We start from the raw sequence: 22899 nt of genomic DNA on the forward strand, positions 1-22899 counted from the left end.
CTGCATGAGTATGAGTACCCTGTCGCTAGCAACATTAGTCCTTCTGTTTCTTAAAATTGTCGAACAGTTTCTCTGCATCAGTGCTTACCCCAATTGGCTAAGAGAATGCTACAAAAACTAGGTTACTTTTTTAGTTTCCGATCAAAACTTTAGTGCTGCGATAAGGTTTTATGTACGCGCCCAATATTATAGACCGACCGCTTAAATGAGGCAGGCGTACGGCGCCCGCACCTTCCCCGCCGCCCTTAGTCGTCCTACCCCGTCGCCCCCGTACCGCGCAGGCGAGGACTCATTTTAGCGGTCGGACTATAGTAGCCTCCAGTTCCAATATCGTAACGTGGCAAATATTTGTTGAAGGTTCGGCCAACCCTCCCCCGCGCCACCGGAACTTTGTGCCCACGACGCCGACCTGGAGTGCTCGTACTTTCGCCGCCGCCCAAGATCCGTGTGCAGCCAACCTGACCCCAAACGGTACACGTGGATGCCTGAGGATGAAGACTTCACCCGGATGGAGTGGCCACAGTGAGTTAAATTCAGATGTTCTATAAGTCAAGCTTGAAAGTTTTAGAGCAAAACTGTAGAGCGGGTATAAAATTTGAACCCTCATACTCTCTTATCGAAGACCGCTGGACTCGGATATCCAAGCTGCTGTTGCTAAAAATATTCATTGATATTTGTCATAAATATACACAATTTTATTTTTGTAATACACACATACATAACACCTTTAAGATACATCATTTTCATCTCATTAAGCCAAGTAGAGAAAATTAAGTAAAGTTCTTAGTTATGAACTTATGAAACATAATATTGTATATTTGTCACCGAAAACTTTCCATAATAAAAAGAAGACTACAGACTAAACTAAGAGACAGCATTGTGAAAAATATACATATTTATTTTTCAAAACATTGACTTGTCATTTCCGTGAAAGTTAACAATCGGCCTAAAATCTTTCGAGTTGAAACAATCGTTCGTTAAAATATCCCTGGGCTCTCATTTCCAGGCAAATACAAATAACTGTGAAGTGCTCCTACGTCACCTTGAGAATTTGCATAACTGGGGTATAAAGAAACGTTCGTTAACTTGACAAACTCGCGCACTCGGTGCTCGCATAATTTTCTCGAAGGTCTTGGCGATTGTTGAAAAAACCTTTAGATATTTGTCGCCGTTTTTATAAAGTTTCGTCGATGGGCTTACTAACTGTTAGTGTAAGGCCTGAGTGGACGCTCGAAGCGGAGCGTTCGGCGTGGCGTGCAGCGTGGCGTCGGGCTCACAAGGGATTTGAGCAGCGTGCACTAAGGCCGCTCCTATACGTTTGCATTTGTTTAACATGCACGCCGCACGCCCGACCCGCCCCGCTGCACGCTCGACTCGAGCGTCCCCTCAGGCCTTACACTTAAGCCGAGGTTTGAAAGTGTTTTCTTAGTATATACCGATGAAAGTGTTTTTGTTTTTTCGCCGGAGTAGCAAACTCGGAATAAATTCGGTAGTCAAAATAAAGGCGTCCTTACGAAATTCTAATTTTGCTGTTTGGAATTGTATCTGCTCCTTTGTAATACTAAAATGTTTTGCCATTTATCACCAATGTTTACTTTATAATTTAGTTCTTGAGTCAACACGCTAACCAAATCAAGACTAAGTGTTGAACTATTTTATAGCTAGAAAGTGTCGACCACCGCATTCCACGCTGTAGGGTTGGTCGACCGCGGTGTGACCTAGAATCTTCGTCCTACATCCGACCTAACTTAACGCTTCAGCCGACTATATATCTCACCGTACATGCCCTACAATATTGTCTGAGGTTATATTTTAGCGAATAAGGCGTGCACGATCGTGCTTAATATCTGCACAGCCAATTTAGCAGCCAATTCAGATAAACACGCCTACGCCTAACGTGCCTAATAAAATGCACACTTTTCTATAATAAAATGCGATAAAGTATTAAAATGTGGATATGAGTTCGGGTTGTATGTTGATATAAAATTTTAAGTGTACGTTGGTATTGAGTTTGCCATATGCAAGCTTCGTTTGACCTAAAGGCTATCTAAAAATACCAAATTAAGATAGGTCATTTGATATCTGCATTTCATGGTGCGGTATAACGCATTCACTGCCAGGGGGCGTGGCCTAGGAACAAACTTGTATGACGGTGAACGCACATGTGAGTCGGGGGCAGTGAATGTGTTAAGTGTCATAACTTGTTTTCTTAGTTCTTGAAATCTTGACACGTTATATAATTTGCGATATGTATAACTTATAATAAGCCGTAGTAGCACTGGTGCTGTATTAAGCTGAGCAGATTCTTTTCAGTAGTACCTTAGCTCGTTCGCGTCCGACTCAAAGATGCTGAGAGAGAATCACTGAACTTCGTGGTCGGCGCTTTAAATCAACGTTCTAAAATCGGCGCAGTAAACGGCTAACTGCCCGATTCGAACTTTAAGATACGTCAATTAATAGATCTAGAAACGATGCTCTCTCCTGACCGATTTCGGCCACAGCGACTGTGTGCTCTGGAGTAGGCAATTTTTAACTCGTGTTATTAGAGTGTAGCTGATCCACTCTCTGGTGCGCCCTTAGGTGGCTCACGTACCCTATCTTCTTGCTAAATACTCGTCTAGAAATGATATGGATTAGATATGTCGGTGTCAAAAGTGACGTTTTTGTTTGAAGAAACGTCACATTTGACACTGATATATATAATCTATATCGTTTCTAGATCTATTAACTGACGTATCTTAAAGTTGGAATCGGGCCATAACGCTGTAAGCGACTAAATACTAAAATCATTTTTTGTAGATTATAAATTAAATAGCATTTGCCTTAACTATTTACGTCTATTACAACTGTAACAGTACATCACCCGTGAAATATGGTTATCTAGCGGTGCGGGAATCTGCATAGTTTGGAAGTTGGCCTCATCGGAAGTTGCTTAATTGTCCTTTGTGGGACATATAAATTAAGCCGTTCCGGAAAGTTTCGGGTAAAATCTATACATTTCACCACGCCTACGTGTAACTACTTACAAAAATTTGGTATAGGTATTAATGATCACTCGCATGTTAAATTAATACGGGTGTGTAATGTTTAATATAATTATGAAAAAACTATCATACATTTGTTATAACGCCATTTGATATATTATTGTATGTTATAATATAATTTTTATTATACGTTTCCTTTATTATATAGTGATTTCATCTAAACTTTCATTGATATAATGCCTAATGTAATATAATTTTCAAATAGTATATAGACATGTTTTATAATGACATTTGTTATATTATATTTTTGTATAACGTAATACTTCATACAATTTTATCATGTATAAATACATATATCGTATAACATTTTTTGACATATTTCATTTACTGATAACGTAAAGTTTTACATACTTTTTATAACTAGTACGCAGGCCTACTGCTTTTGCTAGCTATTTTATTCTAAGGAGGTCGCAGTTCTAACCTAACCTAACCTATTTTTCACGGATTTCGTTCTGCGGGGACCGCAGTTCAAACCTAACCTAAACCACTTTTTTGATAGAATATTTTATTCTACGGAGGGTCAAAGTTCTAACCTAACCTAACCCTCCTTTTGTTAGGTAGTTATTCGTTTGTGCGGAGTCGCAGTTCCAACCTAACCTAACCCATTTATGTCATGCAACTATTATGCTACATAAATAATTATGTGATGTCACTTGTTATAACAAATAATATGCTTTCGAGTATGTAATAAATATGGCAATGTATATTAGACGAAGTGTAAATATACCTTATGACCATTATACCAATAATAACATTATGTATACCGTTAATTAGGTATTACGGTAGTATGCCATTTATTACGTTATTCAAAATAACGATATATCAAACTATAATATATGAAAAGTAATTATAACAAATGTAATGCACCCAATTAATACGCATAACACGCATATCATGTATCGTGACTCGTAAAACTTCTTTTTTCTTTTTGTTTCTCACTTTTCCTCCTGTATAATACTGCCACTAGTAAAACGCAAACAGATCTGATTTTTTTCCACCCAGAAAAACCTGGTTAAGATTAGTCCAGTTACGCTACGGTAAATTTACATTTGCTGAAAGCAGTAAGTAGAAAAATATTACAAACATTAGTTCCCAGACACCTATACTTAAATCATTAACCTAATATTACAAACTTCGCCCTTGAACTGCTGCTTAAAATTATATGTTTTGTTACCTATTTTATTTTAAGTACTTATAAAATAATACAGCTAATAACAAGTATCGTATCAATGACTTGGTCGACTTGTAAAATATACTTTAATTCCATGTATCTAAGTTTCACTTTTAATCAAAGGCCTAGAAGTTCTGGTTTTATGAAAACTGTACGTATTTATTAGCTACGAGTTCGCTAAAAGTTTCTTTTAGTAGTCTATAGGGGCATATCGACGAGTAACTCTCATCATTTCTTTCTAAAAGTCTGGCTTCATTTAATTTTAACTCATAGCCCATGCAATAAAAGCACTCGTGGATAAAAAATTCCAATTGACATCCTAACCTTTGAAAGTTAATTACTTTTTGACATTTTAATGCACTCCTTTACCTTTTCTTTTCACGACTGCTCCATTAACCATTTTTAATTAATGTTTTTTTTAACCATCCTATTTTGTTTTACGAAAAAAACAGGCACGCCACCCGCTTACTGTCGAAAAAGGGACACTTACCTACTAATTGTAAAAAAATGCAAGTAAAAAATTGCAACCACTGTAGGTTAGACTACATAAAATTGTAACTGGTTTTGATGGAGACAAGTCAACATTTTCGAAAATACACTTTTCGTGTCATGTATCATTCGTATCATGTTATGATATAAACATAAATGACAACCGGTCTGGCCTAGTGGGTAGTGACCCTGCCTGCGAAGCCGATGGTCCTGGGTTCGAATCCCGGTAAGGGCATTTATTTGTGTGATGAATACAAATATTTGTTCCTGAGTCATGGGTGTTTTCTATGTATATAAGTATGTATTTATCTATATAAGTATGTATATCGTCGCCTAGCACCCATATTACAAGCTTTGCTTAGTTTGGGGCTAGGTTGATCTGTGTAAGATGTCCCCAGATATTTATTTATTTTATTTATTTATTTATAAATGGATGAAAAGACCCACCAGTGACTCTCCGTGCCGATAGGTTTTGAGATGCTCAGTTCACTATACTTCAAAACTTCCCAATCTTCTTCTCTTCAGTTATCTGTCTATTATGCCGACACGCTTCAAAGAAGTCCTGACTTTATACCTAAACAGCCATTGGATTTGGAATCTTTATAGAAAGTGAAAGAATGTCCATACAAAAATAATCTAAGTGAAGATAAATGTCCGCAAATAGTATATCATAAATTATACCTTTGGCTGAGAGCGACTCAAATAACTTCATAGGTGCGAATGGTGTCCAGTAAATTCCCTACAGTCCTCATAACCTTTGGGTCGACCCTCTCGTAAATAACTTTTTTACTGCCGACTCACCACAAGGCAAATTTAGTGGGTAATAGAATTAATTAACTGTTGTCATAAAGTTTTAACTCACGAGTGTATAAAGCATACGATTTCAGATAAAGTAATTTAACCGGTATCTATGTTTTTTTATCAAGCTTACTCATTTTGAGCTAGAATTTTCAGTGCAATTTATTCTAGTACGGAGTTTATCTGAAGGCTGAACAGCTTTTGGCGGTCTTCCAAATTGTGCAATATTTTCACAGGACTCTTATCAGGCCAGCGGTTTAAAAGTTTTAAATTTAATTAAAAGTATATAAAAATACATAAAACATTTGCTTCGTAAGCCACCGCTATTTAGATCACCTATAGATCTCTATAGATGCACCGACTTTGTGCATTCGAATTTCTCGTCCTGATTTTCTCAGATGTTAAATATGTTTAAATAGCATTTGATGGTATTAACCAGTTGCTCTTCGGCAAAGGAAAACATCTTGAAAAAACGCATACTTACAACCTGAAATTTTTAAGAAGAGTGTGAATTTTGGTATTGGATAAGCGTGGGGACTTACGAACCCTAATGTGATAGGAGGTCAGTGCCCGACTATGAGAGGTATATAGGCTAGTAATGACATTGTACCGTAAAATGGGGTGAGTAGGGTCAAAACTGAAATTCAAACCTCGATAACATTTTATTTTTACATATGAAAACTGAATGGTGTATATAATAAGTGTTCCGGACGTTTGTATTTTAGTTTTTATTTTATTTTGGGTAGTTCCATTTCATAACTTTGACGATAAAGAGGAAAACCCACCTCACCCCGTAGTGCCTAGAGAGGGGATTTCATACAAAGGTGATTTTGGAAGATTGTTGGATCGATTTTTTTTTATTATTCGTATTACTATAGCTCCATTTTAAATTGGAATACATTATTTTTGTAGCAGTAGCCTTAAAATCCCTTCTCACCCCCACTCAAACCTTCTCTCCCCATTCATAACCCACCTCTCCCCGCGAAACCTACTCACCCCGTTTTACGGTACTTGCTTTGTTGCCTAGGACAGTTATTTTAAATACAAATAATTAAATCTTTCAGATCGGTAATAGAAGATAACGCGGGTTGGCCGCAAAACTACAATGTGGACCAAATCGCGTCAGTGACAAGAGGGGGCTCTTTGCCGAGGCCGCCTTCAATAATACCGTAAGTACAATTAAAGGTCTAAAACATTTCAGGACCTACTACAAATACCAGAATATAATACACTCGATAAATCTTATACCCTTAAACGAGCAATTCTTGTTTATTATATATTTATATATTTCGGGGATCTCGGAAACGGCTCTAACGATTTCCATGAAATTTGCTATGTGGAGATTTTCGGGGGCGAAAAATCGATCTAGCTAGGTCTTATTCTCTGGAAATACGCACATTTTTGAGCTTTTATATGTTTTCCGAGCAAAGCTAGCTCCCAGATATTGACTATTAATTTCATCCAGTTGCATAGGTACACAAATGTATTGGTAAGTATTTACTTTTTTTAACAAACATTTTGGTTCTTGCTAATAACATATTAGTAAGTACCTATTTAAAATATTTGTTAAAATGTTTTTGTTAAAAAAATGTTTGGAAGAAAAAGAGATTCTTCATAATCTCTCAGTCATGAAGGTAGGTAATGTTTGATTGCATGGTTCCATAAAACTGTTCTGTTAATTTTAATGAAAATCAACAGTCATTTCGCCCTAAACAGACACGTGTGCTGGTAACTAGTATAGGAGTTCCATACTACGGTAATTCTGGGGCGCTCCAGGGGTTAAGCAAGAAATTACTGTTGATTTTCATTAAAATTAACAGAACAAACAGTTTTATGGAACCATGCAATCAAACATTACCTACCTTCATGACTGAGAGATTATGAAGAATCTCTTTTTCTTCCAAACATAAAACAAATTCAGGCACAATTTATGTTTACTTTGATTTTTGAGTTACAGACAAAATTAAATTGCCTACAAACCACACAAAAGAAAAACAAACGTAGTCAAAAAGTGGTCCAATTAGGCTTCTATTCATATTATTATTTTCCCGAGCTAAGAACAATAGAACCCTTTTAACCTTTTTCTATTTATATATACATTTGGGTAATGCTTGTCTTTCTAACATATTTTTAAGCTCTTTAAGATAAGACAGCTAAAATCCTAACGCTGAGATTTTCTCCGATGAACATATTAGGATTTTTCTGATCGCTCTTGTTATATTGCGAATATTTCAGAACCCGGCACAATATTATCATTTGCTGAGTCAATGCACAATTTTACGGAAGAGTTAAAAGCAATCATCTAAAGCAAGTTTTCATAAAAAAATAAAGCATGGTTTGGAGAACTGGTGAATTGATGAATTGGAGGATTGAATTCCTTTATTGAAAAGTCTTGTAGTGAAATATGGAGTTTAGAACTGAACGATTATGATAAATATAGACTGTGAATCAATGCTAATGTTAATGCCTGAATTTTTCTTATGAAATCACAAGTATTAACACACAAAAACAGTCGGACGGATTTGAACGGAATACACATAAATAAGGCCGCCTGCTTGCAACTCCTAGCTACAAGCACAGAGAGTTTCATGAAGTATCATGAAACGTTTCAGTGAATTCGATTACGTTCGAAGAACGGAAACTTCTTCTGTAAAATTACAAAGATGTTTGTTTTTAATTTCAGCTGTCCCGCCCACACTCCGATACCCCCACCGCCTCCGCCGCCACCTCTCACAATACCCCCCCACAGGTAATGTCCCCATATTGTATCGCATGAAAGCGTTCAACTTAAGCATACCAGTGCAGATGTGACCTTCAAGTTCGAAACGACTTCACGTAATAGAAGGTCATATTTATACTGGTCAAAGCCATAACAGCGTTAGGTACCACACTGCCGGCATATTTTGCGCATACCTAATGAATTTTCTATCGAAGGTATACATACAATAACAACAAGTTGCACAAACACATGGGAAAACTTATGTGGTGCAGCAAGAAGCACGATGCGAATATACAAGGTGCTACTTTATTAGTTGCAGATATTTTAACAGATGATACTTTACTTTAAAACAATTAACTTTAAATAGAAATTAAGAATATTTAATTAATATTTTTTGTTTTAATTTACCGAACAAAATATTTAATTTAATTATGGTTCGGCGGGAAAACTGTGGCCAGATAGGATAGGCCAGATATAGTTAGGTTTTAGGTAAAAGAGGTACTAGAATCTGTTCAATGAGTTCACATTTAATAATCACATTAACAGGGTGTTTTACGTAGCAAATTTGTTTTTCAGTTCTCCAAAAAAACGTCGTACTAGCTATAATGTTTCATACTTAAATATACTCCAGGAACCGAGTACTATCAGCTGTAAAAAAATCTGCAACTAATAAGGTAGCACCTTATATAAAGTAGTTAAATGAACTAAGGATAAAAACATATATATAACTCCAATAATAAATTTCTTGAATGAGATGGTGATAAATTGATCCTTTATCATATAAAAATAGGTTATCAATGACTTTGAGGTAAATCGTGCATAGTTTTTTGTAAGTATTACAGCTTCCAAGTATTTATAGCAGATATCGCAGTTTACTATAAATAGCTACGTTTTAACCCCTTCCAGTTCTTAATCTTGTAGATTAGAAATTTTCCATCTCATCTTACTTATCAGTCCGTAATTTACCCCACATAAAAATACTATATCGAATTAGATCGGCAGATCACATTTAGGAGTAGTATTGTATACAGAATAAACCAAACGTAAGCAATCAAAAGAAGTTGCTGAGCGTTAACTCCCATTGCATCCCTTCGTAACCCGCAAGCTGGATACCGTATTCTTCGGGGGAAGGGTTTTGCTTAGCGCTGGCCTTGGAAACGCAATTCACAAAATAAACGTACATTTCCAGGGCTAAACACGTATCGTTCGCTCGCTCGCACACGCTGACCACATTCGACGACACCGTCATGCCGGCCGCTGTCAGCAGCAATAGGTTCAGAAGAGACTGCGAGCGGCTCATCGACGGACGTGTTATTAAGGTAAGCCCTGCTAAGTCTTCAAAAATTAAGACGAAATTGGGAGACCGTTTAAAAACGCTTCTCCATACATAGTCCCCATTTTCCTCTACCGTCCTGATTATATAGTACAGGGGTCTCCAAACTTTTTTACCTGAGGGCCATATTGGGGGGGTGTATCTTGGTTGCTGCTGTTAGGGCTGAATCCAATCCCTGGAGCCTGGCTGCCGCGGGTCCTTTGGGTGTCGGCGGGCCGGATTGGAACGCGTCGCGGGCCGAATTTGGCCCGCGGGCTGGGGTTTGGAGAGCCCTGATATAGTAGGTAAACAGCTTGATGTTACGAGTTCTGACCCTTGATCACAAATTTGAATTTTGGAAAGTTTGCTATACTTCACTTGAAATTTATAAATCTAACATCGAAGCAGTAGGCCCCCATATGAGTCACTAATGAGTTGCTTAAGAGTTGAAAGGGCTTATTGTGACAAGCTCCTGCCAACACTTACCTCTGTTACATCCTCGGTTATTGTTTCAAAGGCTAGGACAAGACTGTGACAATTGTATTAATTATTACTGTTAAAACCGTAACTTTCAACAGCGCTGAATTATTTTATTACAAGTTGCAATTATTTATGTAGCAATTAAAAGTCACCTCCAAATAAGTACCAACGTAACTAATGGCATGAGTACTTTAGTTGGCAACATTTTAAAATTATTATCTTTATTTTCAGCCTGAACCAAAGCCGTACTCGACACTGCCAATCATGTTCCAACCGTTCACGCCGTACCCACAATACGTCACGCAACCGCCGGCGCCGATGCACTACACTCCAATCACGCCAATGCAACAACACGCGCCCACAGTGCCCATACAAACGCAGACCGAACAGCCGAAAGTCGTCGTGCTTGGTAAAGTTTATAGGACAAGTAAGGATTTTAGAGGAATTTGTGCATGCTGACAATTTCATTGACAGCTTCTGGCACTTTCTGGATTCTAGGTCTTTCGCTGCGAAAAGGTAGGGCACCTCAATTGCTCGTATTTGCTCAAGTGTTAATATTGCATCTTTTGCGCAAAGTATGTAGACGGAAATAATATTTTGCACAAATACGACCGAGTGAGCTCGGCCTTACCCAGTGAAAATCGGGTATATATTTAAAGCACTTTATTCCAGTTGCTTCTTATTTTAATCATACTTAATAGAGTCAGACCAAGAATAGTCTGCAGCGGATTTCATAGCCCGCGCAGTGCAAGTGTTATTTTAAACGTCAAACTTCTATGAAATTATGACGTATAAATGACACTTGCACTGCGTGGGCTATCAAATCCGCTGCAGACTTTTTTTGGTCCGACTCTAGTACCGTTCTCACCTAGTTGTAAGGATACCCTTCATCAGGTTAGACTTACATACTTAAGACTTTAATACTTAAATACTTGCATCTTAATGCAATGCGAAATAATAACATATATTTTTGACGAGCAAACTACGACATTTAAAAATGCACCACAGCATAAACAGCATAACAATTATATCAGGTTATATTACACCTGTATCGTTTGAGGTAGATATAATCAATGAATTGATTGTAATTTTGTTAATTTTGTTTAGATTCAATAAAGAAAGGGGTCATGAGGACACAAGCGACGCAGACTGAAGTGTGCTTGGGAAGGAAACCACTGCCACCGAATTACTTGTCACTTAGTCCTAGAACCATTAAAAGGGTAAACAAAAGTGGCATTTACCTACAATAAAATAGTTGATAATATTTTTAAGAGTTTTGTGATTTCAACCACTGCTTGGTTTTAGGTTAAGATGGTAGCTGCAGGAGTACAAACGAATGGAATCACTGTTGGACCTCGAAGGTTAACGAAATCCTTTTCTGAAGTTGGTGGGGACCGTTTGGCTGGAGATGCTCAAAATGATATCACAGCGTCAGTGGAGAGGTAATATTTGACTTTAGCGACAATTCATAAAAACTCCATTAAAGAGTAATTTAACAAACATTTGTTATATTTTAGTTTCATTGGCATTGATCATGAAAAGCTTCATCGAACGCAGTCAGAGGAACCACCAAGATCACCTCGGTCACCCACTTCAATGATTCCACCATCACCACACATACAAAGGGGCGATTCTGAAGACACCACTTCTTCTCCCATGAAATCAGTTGCATCGTCACAGATAGACAGATCTTCCGAACTAAGCGCACTGCAACGGCAAGCTCAAGAGTATTTTCAGCAAAACTTCCAATTCATCCATGAAAGTGATAGAGACGACACGATAGACGATGACATAGAAAATATAGAGAAAAGTATGGCGCTAAATAGAAGAAACTTAGAATATCTTCAGCAAGAAATTGCTAAGCAAGCTAAAGGAGAGAGATCATTAAGATCTATTTTATCTAAAAGTACTAGTGACACTTCTCAAAAAACAAATTCTCATCCATTTTCAAAAACTTCTACATTCCAATCTGAACCTTCTACCGAAACGTCCGTTACGACAACTGATGATAGTGAGAAAAATGAAAAAGAAATTATTATAGATTTTGAACCGAGGCCAGATGATGAAGCAATACCGTTTACAACTCTTCGTAGAAATAGACGCCTTCTCCAAAAAACATTATCAGAGGGTGAAATTTTATTAGATGTGTAAGTATTGCTAATTTTAATTAAGCTTAGCAAGCACTAATATTTCGTGTGACATGTATTATTTGACATTATTATGCTTTTGTTCAGACGTAAAACTGAAATTTACACCAATGGAGATGGTGTCAAGGATGCTCCTCTTATTATGTCCACTAGTCAGGAAAATATGACTCGAGAAGACCGTGAACGAGAGGCGCTATACATGCAATATATTGGTCAAAATTACGTTCAAACGCCAATAAAAGATGAAGGTATCTTCGGATTTGAACCAGACGGATCTTTTAGGTATATATTTAATAAATACTCAAGTCTTGTTGATAGGCCTTTAGAGCTAAAGCACTTAGACAATTTCCATGCACATAACACTATCCTTAGCTTAGACCTACACCTACACTTTAACGAATATTGCTTTGCTAATAAAATTAAAATACATACATATAGAACCATTGATGCAATTTCTTCAACTGCTGCTAGTTCTTATAGATTTTGCGTTTGAAGTCGGTATGTTGTGCTTTCATTCATACACATGCATTAAATTTTCTTCATAGTTCTTCGGACGGAAATGCACCATACGAAGATTTTCATGAAAAATACATTAGTTACAAGCATGATTCTTTTAGAATTCGAAGCGTAAGTTTTGAAGAGCAAATTGAAACCGTTGACGTAAAAAAGGATGAAATTCCTGCAACCAGGTATGCGCACATGCTAGCAATGAGGCAGTAGATTGATGCCTTTTTATATTTCTCCTTGCTAAATTTAATATAAGATTTATTACTGATTTTCACGAGCAAAATGTTAATTTATCTTTCCTAAAACTTTCCGAATCTCTGGATACTTACTTATCCAATTGACCAAATTTCTTATACAAGTAAAAGATTAGTATAATCATAAAATGTTTTCAAAGTAAACTGAATATCCAAGAGTATTCAATGTTATTTGCTAACTTGACATCCTGAATCACCAAATCAAACGTGGCAACTTTACGATTAAATTTTCAGCACCGCTAAATCAAGTCCGGGTTCTCCAGAGCCAGTGAGCCTCGATGTTGACATTAACCATAAAACAAAAAGAACAGTTGTTTCAAAAACTGTAACCACTCTCACTCCTTTGGACAAGATATCGCCATGTGCATCGAATGAATCGTTGACTGTTGATCCCAGCAGGTAAACTTGAACTTAAATGAATTAAAATACTGCTTTCATTCATTATTAGTGCAATGCAACCACTAAAAGTATTCTTTTTTTAAGGGATCATTCTGACGGCATGTGGAATGAGTCTCAGACAACTGTTTTACAAGTTGATTCGGGAACCGACAATGGAACTGTTATAAGGTAGGTCGCTTATTGGTTAGTTCCAACCAATAGATGCCAAATATTAATATAATAGATGAATATTTTGAACCTATATTACAGTTCCTCCGACCTAAGCTCATTAGCAGCATCACCAGGGGCTTTAGCGTTACTAACTCCTACATCTAGAAGAAAACAGTTATTACTGTTACAACATCAACAAAGGTCATCATTAGATACCGATGTATTAGATGAAGAGTTTGATGCTTCGCAGGTAAAGTTATAACAAATAACATATTTGTGCAGTTAATTATTAATGTAAATAAAATGATAATTATTTTAAAACAATTTTCAGAGCCAATCTCCAACATCACCTAGAAACAAATTAGATACGTCCAGTTCAAGTTCCCAAGCCAGAATTTCACTTTCACCGCCAGCCGTTGTTCCTAATGTAACATTACCAATAACAAAACAACCTATGATATCAAAAACTATTTCATCAATCGCACCTTCAAAAGCTAATCATACGCCGGCTATTGCAATCACTCATCCTAGTTTAGACCTAGCGGATGTTCCGTTTAAAAGAACTCCTAGTTTTATTAATAAAAAGAGAGAAAGAGCACTGAGTCCGTCAAGGAGAAGAGATTTACAGACTAAAGCTAAACCAACAGAACACAAACCAAATGCACCATTAATAACAGAATCGCCGTCAGAAACAGCGACGCTTTCAAAAGCCGGTAGTAGTGAAACAAACTTAGCAAGAACTGATTCTGGAAAAACGAATACTACTGACGTTTCTGAAAGCACCACTACTACTGAAGACTATGTTACTGCTAATTCAGATAGTTCTAAGAAAAGTACTAGTAAAAACCAGAATCAATGTAAGTACTTCAAAAATAATTTATTTATTTACATAATACAAACAACTATCATCACGTTTTAGTCACTTTTGAAAGTCAATGTTTAATTAAATTTTTGTTTTAGATCCTGAAAACAACAAAACTCAGGAAGGTTCATCTTTTGAAAGCGCGTCCAGTTTATATTCAACCACTCGTAACGATAACGCCACAGAAGATTTAATTGTGCCAAGTTTTTCTCCACCTTTAGAAATCAATGATGATTTTATAGTACCTAATCTAACCTCCCCTCCGTTACCGTTGCCTGAGAGATTGCCAAAGAGGACGGTAGAAAAAATTGAGGTAAAAGCAGATATAACTCCAAGAACTGAACTAATTAGGAGAGATAAGACTGATAAACATAAATCTAGTGATGAAGTCCCTAAAACTGTAAGTTAGTTTGAAATTATAATAAGTTTGAAATAGAATACACCTATATAAAATCAAACTGATAAACTATGTTATCATTTTAGAGTACGACACGTGACGCAGTTAGCGGTAAAAGTAGTTCTAGTGGAAGTTACAGTTTAGGTGGATCAAATCCCAACATGACTGAAGATATGGGAGACAAAACACCAACAAACAAAACAAAAAAGCTGCCAGATAAAATAGAACCTCCACAAAAAACAAAAGAGGACAAAGTAACAAGTCCTATGAGTAATGTTCAACGAGCACCGAAAATGATGGTAAGTACCTAAAGTTTACATAATTTGGGCGGTAGGTTTATATTTTGACTTGGAATGTCTGATTTTTTTTTTAATATAACGCCCTGGTTCATGTTTCAGGGATCGCTGTCTGATGACGAAAGAAGTGTGCATTATTCATCATCTGGCTATTACGAAAGCCCTGTTGATGATGATGACGACGGCGGACTAAGTATGCTTGCACAATATAATGAGCAATCCTACCTGACTGAGTAGTCCTACTATACCTTTGCATTGATATAATTATACTTACGTCCTTGTTTTTTTTTGTTTTCAGCGTATAAACATTCTCAAAAATATAGGTCCTCACAAAGACAAAAAACTTGGTTGCTGGATGAAAAACGGAGGAAAAAGAAGGCTTTTACTTTGGAGTTCTCGAAATCTTATGATGATTCAGTTTCAACGTCTCAGGATGATTGGGGCAAGAAGCCGACAGACCCTGATAGTATAAGCCAACGGTCTGAACGAAGTGCATTAAAAGGGGCGAATTTAAAATCACCAGAAGAGAAACCAACGGAAGTTAGAAAAAAGAAAACTCATTTTGCAGATAAAACAAAAAGTATACAATCGTCACCTAGAGAAGCAGTTGATGTTGAAAAAGCAATCAAAGAAAAGATGAAAAAAGATAAAGAATCTGAACCCAAACGATTGGAAAGAGAGCGGTACGTAAAAAGGACGAAGCTAAAAGCTAAGAGTCCTACTCAAAGCAAGCCGGCTGATGGAAATCATAGACCACAAATTTACGATAGAAGGGATAGTGCGGGACCAAATATGAAATTGCATTTAAATATCCCTACCTCAGATGACTCTAGTGAACAATATCGAAAAGATGGTACGTACCCAAATTGTGGATATATTTTCAATTAATCATAAGAGACTAATATGTACCGGTTTCTTCTCTATCAATCATATTTCAGGGACAAGTAACGGGAATATTTCTCCGAGAAAACATAGACGTTTACGGGATAGTCCAAGAAGGAAAACAACTCAAAAAACAAATTTAGTTAGTTCTCCAACGTCAGCAAACGCTCATACAAGTTACAGGTAATTCTGTTAGGGTTAGCATGATAAACTAATGTACTTATTAAAATGCTAGTTATCCTTTTCATATTTTAAACAACTTATTTTTAATTATACATTAATATGCATATACTTGCGGAAAACTGACGAAGGCTCCCGGGGCCAGATGGTCTAGAGGTTATTTAGCCACAATATTTGACGACGATGGCTTGAATCCAGCCTTGGCCACCGAACGCCTTTACAATTTTCTGTTTTAAATTTATCAATTATCTTTTATAGTTGCCGTCCAAGAAGAAAAAGTGCTTCTAATGAAAGTATATCGCTTCCTGGAAGCCTACCTAGAAGAAAACAGTCTATTCCTATTACCACTGGTCTCAGTTCATTAGAAGCAGAAGACATTGAAACAACTAAGGTTCTTGCCAGTGCTGGATCTAGATTGACTCCATTACGCTACGTCAAAAGTCCGACGTCATCACCGCGGCATCATCGCAAGCAGGACAAAGGTAAAATTTGCGTTGCTTATCTTGATGACAATTTTTTCCCTCGAAACCTTCATATAATATGAATTGGCACAGTATTATTTTTCCCAAGGGCTTTTTAGTACGACGCAGACGTTCAATGTGGCGTTGATAATCGCAAAGGACAGTAAAAATAGTACATAATACGCCGCCACACGAATCAACCGTGTCGTACTAAAGGCGCTAAAACCTTTAGAGTTAGACCAAGAAAAGTCTGCAGAGATTTTGACAGCGCACACATTGCTAGTGTTATTTATACTTATGTCATAATTTCATAGAAGTTTGACGTTTAAAATAACAACTGCACTGCGTGCGCTGTCAAAACCTCTGCAGACTTCTTGGTTTAACTCTATGCATTTTACCGCCGCGCGTCTCAAGCCTACCTTGAACCTTACTTTCAAAATTCAAAACAACTCCGCGATTCAATAAGGTTTTCTTTAGAAGGGAAATTCGCTAAAGCAGCGTCTGCCGAATCCCTCCGCTCGGTGTCTCCTGGGTCAGACTCTGTGTTTTATTCAGAGCAAACGGAGCACAGTTTTGCTGGTGCCGATGGGGAAGCCAAAGCGCATTGCTTACACTGCGGGAAGGAGGTTCACATTGTGACGGCGGCCCATGAGCATGACAGTTTGGCTTCCAGGACTTCGCATACAGACGTGAGTTACTGCAGACAAATGATCTTTGGCTTTTATGAACGATGCGTCGTACAGTCAGCATCAGGTAAATAGTGACTTCCATAGTGGCCAAACATATCGGAATAAGGATATTTTTATGGTAAAAAAGGTATACTTACATTTGATGCTGACTGTGCCATTGATTTAGATTTTAAGCGGTAGATTATATTATAACCCCTTCGTGTATTGTTTGTTAAAACTTGTATCCCATTTATTTATCGCATTTAAAAAAGTAAACTTTATTTTATTTTCTATTTAGAGTTCATACTTGCAAGGGTGATGGATGCTAGTTAAATTAACAATTCGAAATATGAAGTTATTTTTACAGGATGTGAAATTTATTTTGGTACTAACATGATTTTAAAGCAGTAAGTAACATGTAGTAGATACACCAAAAATAATAAGCATTTATTTTACAGGAATCATACGCAGATGCGACACCAGACATAGTCCCTGCGCCTGCTGGTTTTGCTGACTCCCCAAACTGTACGTCTTCAAAAAAAGGAAATGGTGCTAGATTATATAAAAAGCTAGAAAAGAGATATCGCTCTGAAGACAAATCACGGCAACATAGAAATAGACAAGACGTTCGAGCGAAGGTGATGATTTTTTTTATGATTTGTATAATGAATGATGTATAGTTTTTACCATACGGTGGTTGGTGATGTAGTTTTAATCGGTGTAGTTTTTTGTAAGTTTTAATGTTACTAAAACAAACTTTAAGACTCCGACAGATTTACTTTATGTTCGCTTCACTAATCAGTACAGTTAGCATGATATAGATAGTGAGGGCCAAATTGGCCAAATATATGTGTACAAATCCTTATTTATATGGTAACAAAGGTGTGTTACGATATATTTGCCAAATTGGCTGTCACTATCCATATGACACTGAGGAACATAGTTTTGAGATATGAAGTCGCTTGAGTCGCCGCAAGACACAAGATGCACTGCACTCGATTGTCAAGCATATTAATCTAGGTACCGCAAAATATACGACTATCCTTTTCAGCTGCTAAAACTGTCAACCTACATCTAATAGTTATTTTATATAAGTTGATACCAAGACTAAGTTTATACCAGATTAAATTTCTAGGAAGTTTATTTTGGGGCACAATATCTTAAATATCACATTTTCAAACCTTTGTAGTCTGAAGAAAGGGGCAAAGAAGAGTATGCAGCCAGTGAAAAACCCCAGGACACACGTATCGCGAGATCTGCCGGGAACAGTTTGGATAAACTTGCTGGCTCCAGCGGAAGCGTCGATCCTGACGGTAAATCAAATTTCCGGTTGAATTGATAACATAAATTGATTAGCAAATCTGTTACCGCACATTCATATTCAGACATAGAAATTTTTGTGGCAAAATAAAGTGATTGACAAAATGAAATATCGACATGTCTGTTATCGATGTTACCTTAACGTCATACTTAGATATTTATTATATTTTATAAGAAGATACTGATATAAGAAGCTACCGCGAAATACACAACACGTTCGATATCTATTCCTTTGGCACTGTAGACTACAGTTAACGTTTTAATTTTTAAGTGCTAAATATGTAATGAAGAAATTATATACCCCTTTGTAATTTATTTGCATTATTGAAATTTCTCGGTAACTTTTACCTACGGCCAGTAGAAATTACATATTTTAAATAAATATAAATATAATATATCGATAACGGATATATCGATGTTTCATTTTCTCAAACACTCGTTTTTTCCACAAAAACTTCTATGTCTGTTCATATTTCTTTGCCGGGACAACCAAATAAACAGTTTTTTTATCTATCAATCCGTCTACTGAATATGTACTGAGTAAAGAGTTCTGGTTTTACCTAAATATGAAAGCTAAGTATAGAATTTGTTATGGTTTGTACAGTCGACGTCAAATATATGTTCACACTTTTGTAATCACAACATATACTTAAAAAAATTGCTTTTCGAGTAAAAAGCTATTTCTAAATATAAATCCGGTTTCGGTATACAATCCTTTTGACTAAAAATTTAAAACAAAAATTGTAACTTTAAAAAATTTTGCTATTGTTATTTCAATAGGCGCTTGTGTTTTTGCTCTTTTAAACTTTCTTTTAAAAAGGCATTGATTTAAAAAAAATACACAGACGTTGATATAACTCCTGTTAATTTTTCTTTTCTACAGAACACGAAGAGTGTTCAGTAAGTTCGGAGGGAGCGGACGGGAGTCGCAATGAGAGAGGCGTATACGCAGCTCCTTGGTGGTGCGGTAACTGGATCCTGCTCTCTGAATGTGATGACAGTTGGACGAGGATACCGCCAGGTATGAGCTGAGTTGTTTGAAATTTTAGATGATCAAATTTTGTTCTGCCCTATCTCTCAGAAACGCAAACTTCTGTCATGCAAACTGTCCTAACTGGTGCACCGTAGATTTAAATGTTTAAGTGTCATTTGTCATGTCTAACAATGTCACATACTGGTCATTGTTACCTACAAGCTACAAGCTAGCAAATAAGAAAACTTGGTGACTTTGACAGCGTAGGCCATGCTATATCAATATCACATTTAATTTTAGACGTTCTTTGTACGACAACTCACGTCTTAAGGGTATGTGCGCCTAATATAGATATTTCAAAGGGTTAGGTCTAAACGTAACGTTTAGATACTCTGAAAACCGAAATCTTATGGCGACTAGGTTTTTATGGAATTATGATTAGAAAGATCTTATTGTTAAGGTACTCTTTCGCCCGTTCTTAGAAGCGTAGGTACCTATGTGTGTTGGAACAATGTTAAACATGAGTGTTTCCCAATATTACAGACCTAATAGACACCGACATGAGTCCCGAAGACCCTACAGAGTCAGAAACGGAGTTCAACAAGCGTTACGTGGCCCTGACGCATCGGCTGGTCCATCGGCGGGCGTGCATCGAGCTCAATAGGCGGCAGTCTGACAACACGTTTGGTAAGTGAAAATAAGAAAATAAGGTAAAGTTGTTGTTTAACCGCTCGTGGTAATATTGATAATGGTTCGAAAAATAGAATATTGACCGTTGCGAGGGATTCAAAGCACGAGGGTTAAACAAAATTTTCCCCCGAGTGAAACACAAAATTTATCACCACACCAACCCGAAGAAAATATAAGATATCAAAAACAAACCAAATCAAATCCAAATGAATGTTATTAAATATTTTTATCATTCAAAATCATAATTTAAAAGTCAATTTAACCTGCCTTAATTTGACGACGCCTGTTGCGGATTTTATCGCTGTAGTTTTTTGTGACGATGCCTGTAGCTGATTGTAAATTTGTGTTCACCTGACGAAGCCTGCGTTGCGGATATAAAAGTATGATCCCTAAATAAATATTATTTAACCAGTAAACATAAGAAAACAACTCAACATTTTCATTTGATTACTTTTCTGTCTGAATAAAATGCAACTTTGCTATCGGTTTTTGAACAATCAACCAAAGGCTCTCTTTACCAGTTGGTGTGGTGAAAAATTCTTAATTATCATGGCAACATTGAAAAACAGGAGGAGAGATCTTCTGGTCAAGTGACAAAACTGGGAACCTAGTCGCGATGACAAATCATTCAACGACAAATGAAAAAATAATGTAGGTATCGGGACTACAGGTGCTAATAAAAGATTGTGACTATTTCCAAAGAGAATAGATAGTATAGAGGGTAATTGTCATAGTAAGTTTTGTAGTCACAGTAAATTTACTGCCATCTATCGACACACGATTAAAACTAAAAATGAAAATGTATGAAAATATCAAAAAAAAATATATAAATATGGATAAATAATTTTTTATTATTTTTTAGAACGCCATCTCACTTTGACCCATGTTCTTTCACTGATATGTGTTAAAATTGTTAAATATCAAACGGTGTGTCAACGCCATCTAGCCGAGTATAGACCAAAGGTGTGGCGCCATCTATTCGAGAATGACTTTTTCTTGATTTCCGAGGCACGTTTTTTCCTTAGACTTTATTTATCTTATACGGAGTTACATATATATTTGCTATTTCTATACGTTACTTTAGTTTCGACTGGCGTTTTCTATCAACGATCGCCATCTTGGCTAGGCCTCCTGGGTGCGTAGACAAGATGCCAATCGTTCACGCTCCGTAGCGTAGCGTAGTTATCTCTCTGTATCACTCTTCCGTATTAACAGTTTTGAATGATTCACGGTTAGTTTAACTAGAATTATATCGACCGGGATATGAACCGTGATTATCTTTTGTATTGTTCAGTTGTAAAGGTAATCACGGTTCATATCCCGGTCGATATAACACTTCCATATTAGTGCGACAGACACGCGCGATTCCGGAAATGAATTAGAGATTAATTAGATACGATATAGTAAAGATAATTATTTACTATTTCATATCTAGTGAATCTCTAATTCATTACCCGAATCGCGGCGCCAGCCGCCATAAGGTACCTTTTGCCGTAGAACGTCACATATCTTTACTATATCGTATCTAGTTAATCTCTAATTCATTTCCCGAATCGAGCCGACAGTTGCGTTTCGTTTGCTACGGAGCGTTAACGATTGGCATCTTGTCTCCGCACCCTGATCAGATGGTGACCAAACAGAGAGAACAGTCAAGCATCCAGCGTGTCATGCGCCACTTTCGCACTTACATACTTGTTAGAACGTGACAATTGGTGACGATAAAGAGGGATCATCATGTGCAATAAAATGCTAATGTATATGTATGAAGACAAATGTGTTCTAATCCGACTGTAATAAAAATATCGTTAGCAGTGTTAAAAAGCGTATACTGTATGACTTAAGGTGCAACGATTTAGTGAAACGACCGTATTTTTTCTTACGTCGCATTAGCGCACGCATAAAAAATACGTGCATTTGCCAAGTCACAATATTATAATTTATAAGAATAACATAACATAACCTAACCTAACATAATGCAACGTGCAATCAATTTATTTTATTTTTCTTTGATAATACGAGTAGGTATATATTTCATAAATAAATAAATTAAATGTTAATCACATCATTTAGTTAGGTAGGTACGTATTCTTCATATTCAACCAAATACGTTCTGGCTATGTATAATAATTTTGATACAAAACTTACCCCCTCTCATTCTCATCTTTATTCATAAACGGGCTACAAACCTCAAATTTATTAGCTAATAATCGTTTGTCTTTATCTGTCATTTCGACTTATGTATGTGTAAGAAAGGGATACTCAAACATAATTCAACCAAATCGGGCCCGTAAAGTTTTATGAATAAGGAGGTTAATCTGTACCTAGTACGTAATTTAATATCTCCCCTGTTGAATTTTAGAATTTTACTGGTGATTTAAACTAGGTATAGTTCGATGTAAGTAATTAATTTTTAAGTTTTTGAAGTGAAAACTTCTTTAGCGGCGCCGAGCACTTTTTGAGGTGGGGAAAAAATTATAAACTCGATTCAGGGTAACGCGTAACGCGTAACGTAACGCTGACGTCATGTGTCACGGACAATGTTATTCACCAAAGAACTTTAGTCATAACGTATCATAAGCAATAAAGCTCAATGCTCTAATCTTGTACGGGCTGAAATACGAGGATCTCACAGTTGCATAACTTCATATCACTCCAATATAATTCAATAAAGCTACATCTTGATGAAATCGCTAATAAAAG

At 36.6% G+C, this 22899-nt stretch overlaps 1 protein-coding gene across 3 annotated transcripts in view; it reads left to right on the plus strand.

Annotated features, from left to right (window-relative positions):
• The window catches only part of LOC134797519 (serine-rich adhesin for platelets), a 401987-nt gene that overhangs the window by 362196 nt on the left and 16892 nt on the right, over positions 1–22899 (plus strand). Inside the window, exons 6-30 of one of the 3 annotated variants that reach the window (XM_063769765.1) lie at positions 358–522; positions 6567–6671; positions 8186–8251; positions 9411–9540; positions 10245–10422; positions 11121–11233; positions 11319–11455; positions 11531–12160; positions 12248–12442; positions 12706–12849; positions 13156–13320; positions 13405–13488; positions 13570–13720; positions 13802–14327; positions 14431–14732; positions 14816–15028; positions 15128–15218; positions 15324–15878; positions 15964–16090; positions 16346–16569; positions 17104–17237; positions 17675–17854; positions 18406–18529; positions 19420–19557; positions 20053–20196. In XM_063769765.1, coding sequence (XP_063625835.1) covers positions 358–522; positions 6567–6671; positions 8186–8251; positions 9411–9540; positions 10245–10422; positions 11121–11233; positions 11319–11455; positions 11531–12160; positions 12248–12442; positions 12706–12849; positions 13156–13320; positions 13405–13488; positions 13570–13720; positions 13802–14327; positions 14431–14732; positions 14816–15028; positions 15128–15218; positions 15324–15878; positions 15964–16090; positions 16346–16569; positions 17104–17237; positions 17675–17854; positions 18406–18529; positions 19420–19557; positions 20053–20196 — 5021 coding nt within the window. Of the gene's footprint in view, positions 1–357; positions 523–6566; positions 6672–8185; positions 8252–9410; positions 9541–10244; positions 10423–11120; positions 11234–11318; positions 11456–11530; positions 12161–12247; positions 12443–12705; positions 12850–13155; positions 13321–13404; positions 13489–13569; positions 13721–13801; positions 14328–14430; positions 14733–14815; positions 15029–15127; positions 15219–15323; positions 15879–15963; positions 16091–16345; positions 16570–17025; positions 17238–17674; positions 17855–18405; positions 18530–19419; positions 19558–20052; positions 20197–22899 lie in introns of all 3 variants that reach the window. The other 2 variants (XM_063769768.1, XM_063769766.1) reach the window with 2 other exon arrangements.

The sequence above is a fragment of the Cydia splendana genome, chromosome 15, assembly GCF_910591565.1.
Source record: "Cydia splendana chromosome 15, ilCydSple1.2, whole genome shotgun sequence".
Taxonomy (NCBI): domain Eukaryota; kingdom Metazoa; phylum Arthropoda; class Insecta; order Lepidoptera; family Tortricidae; genus Cydia; species Cydia splendana.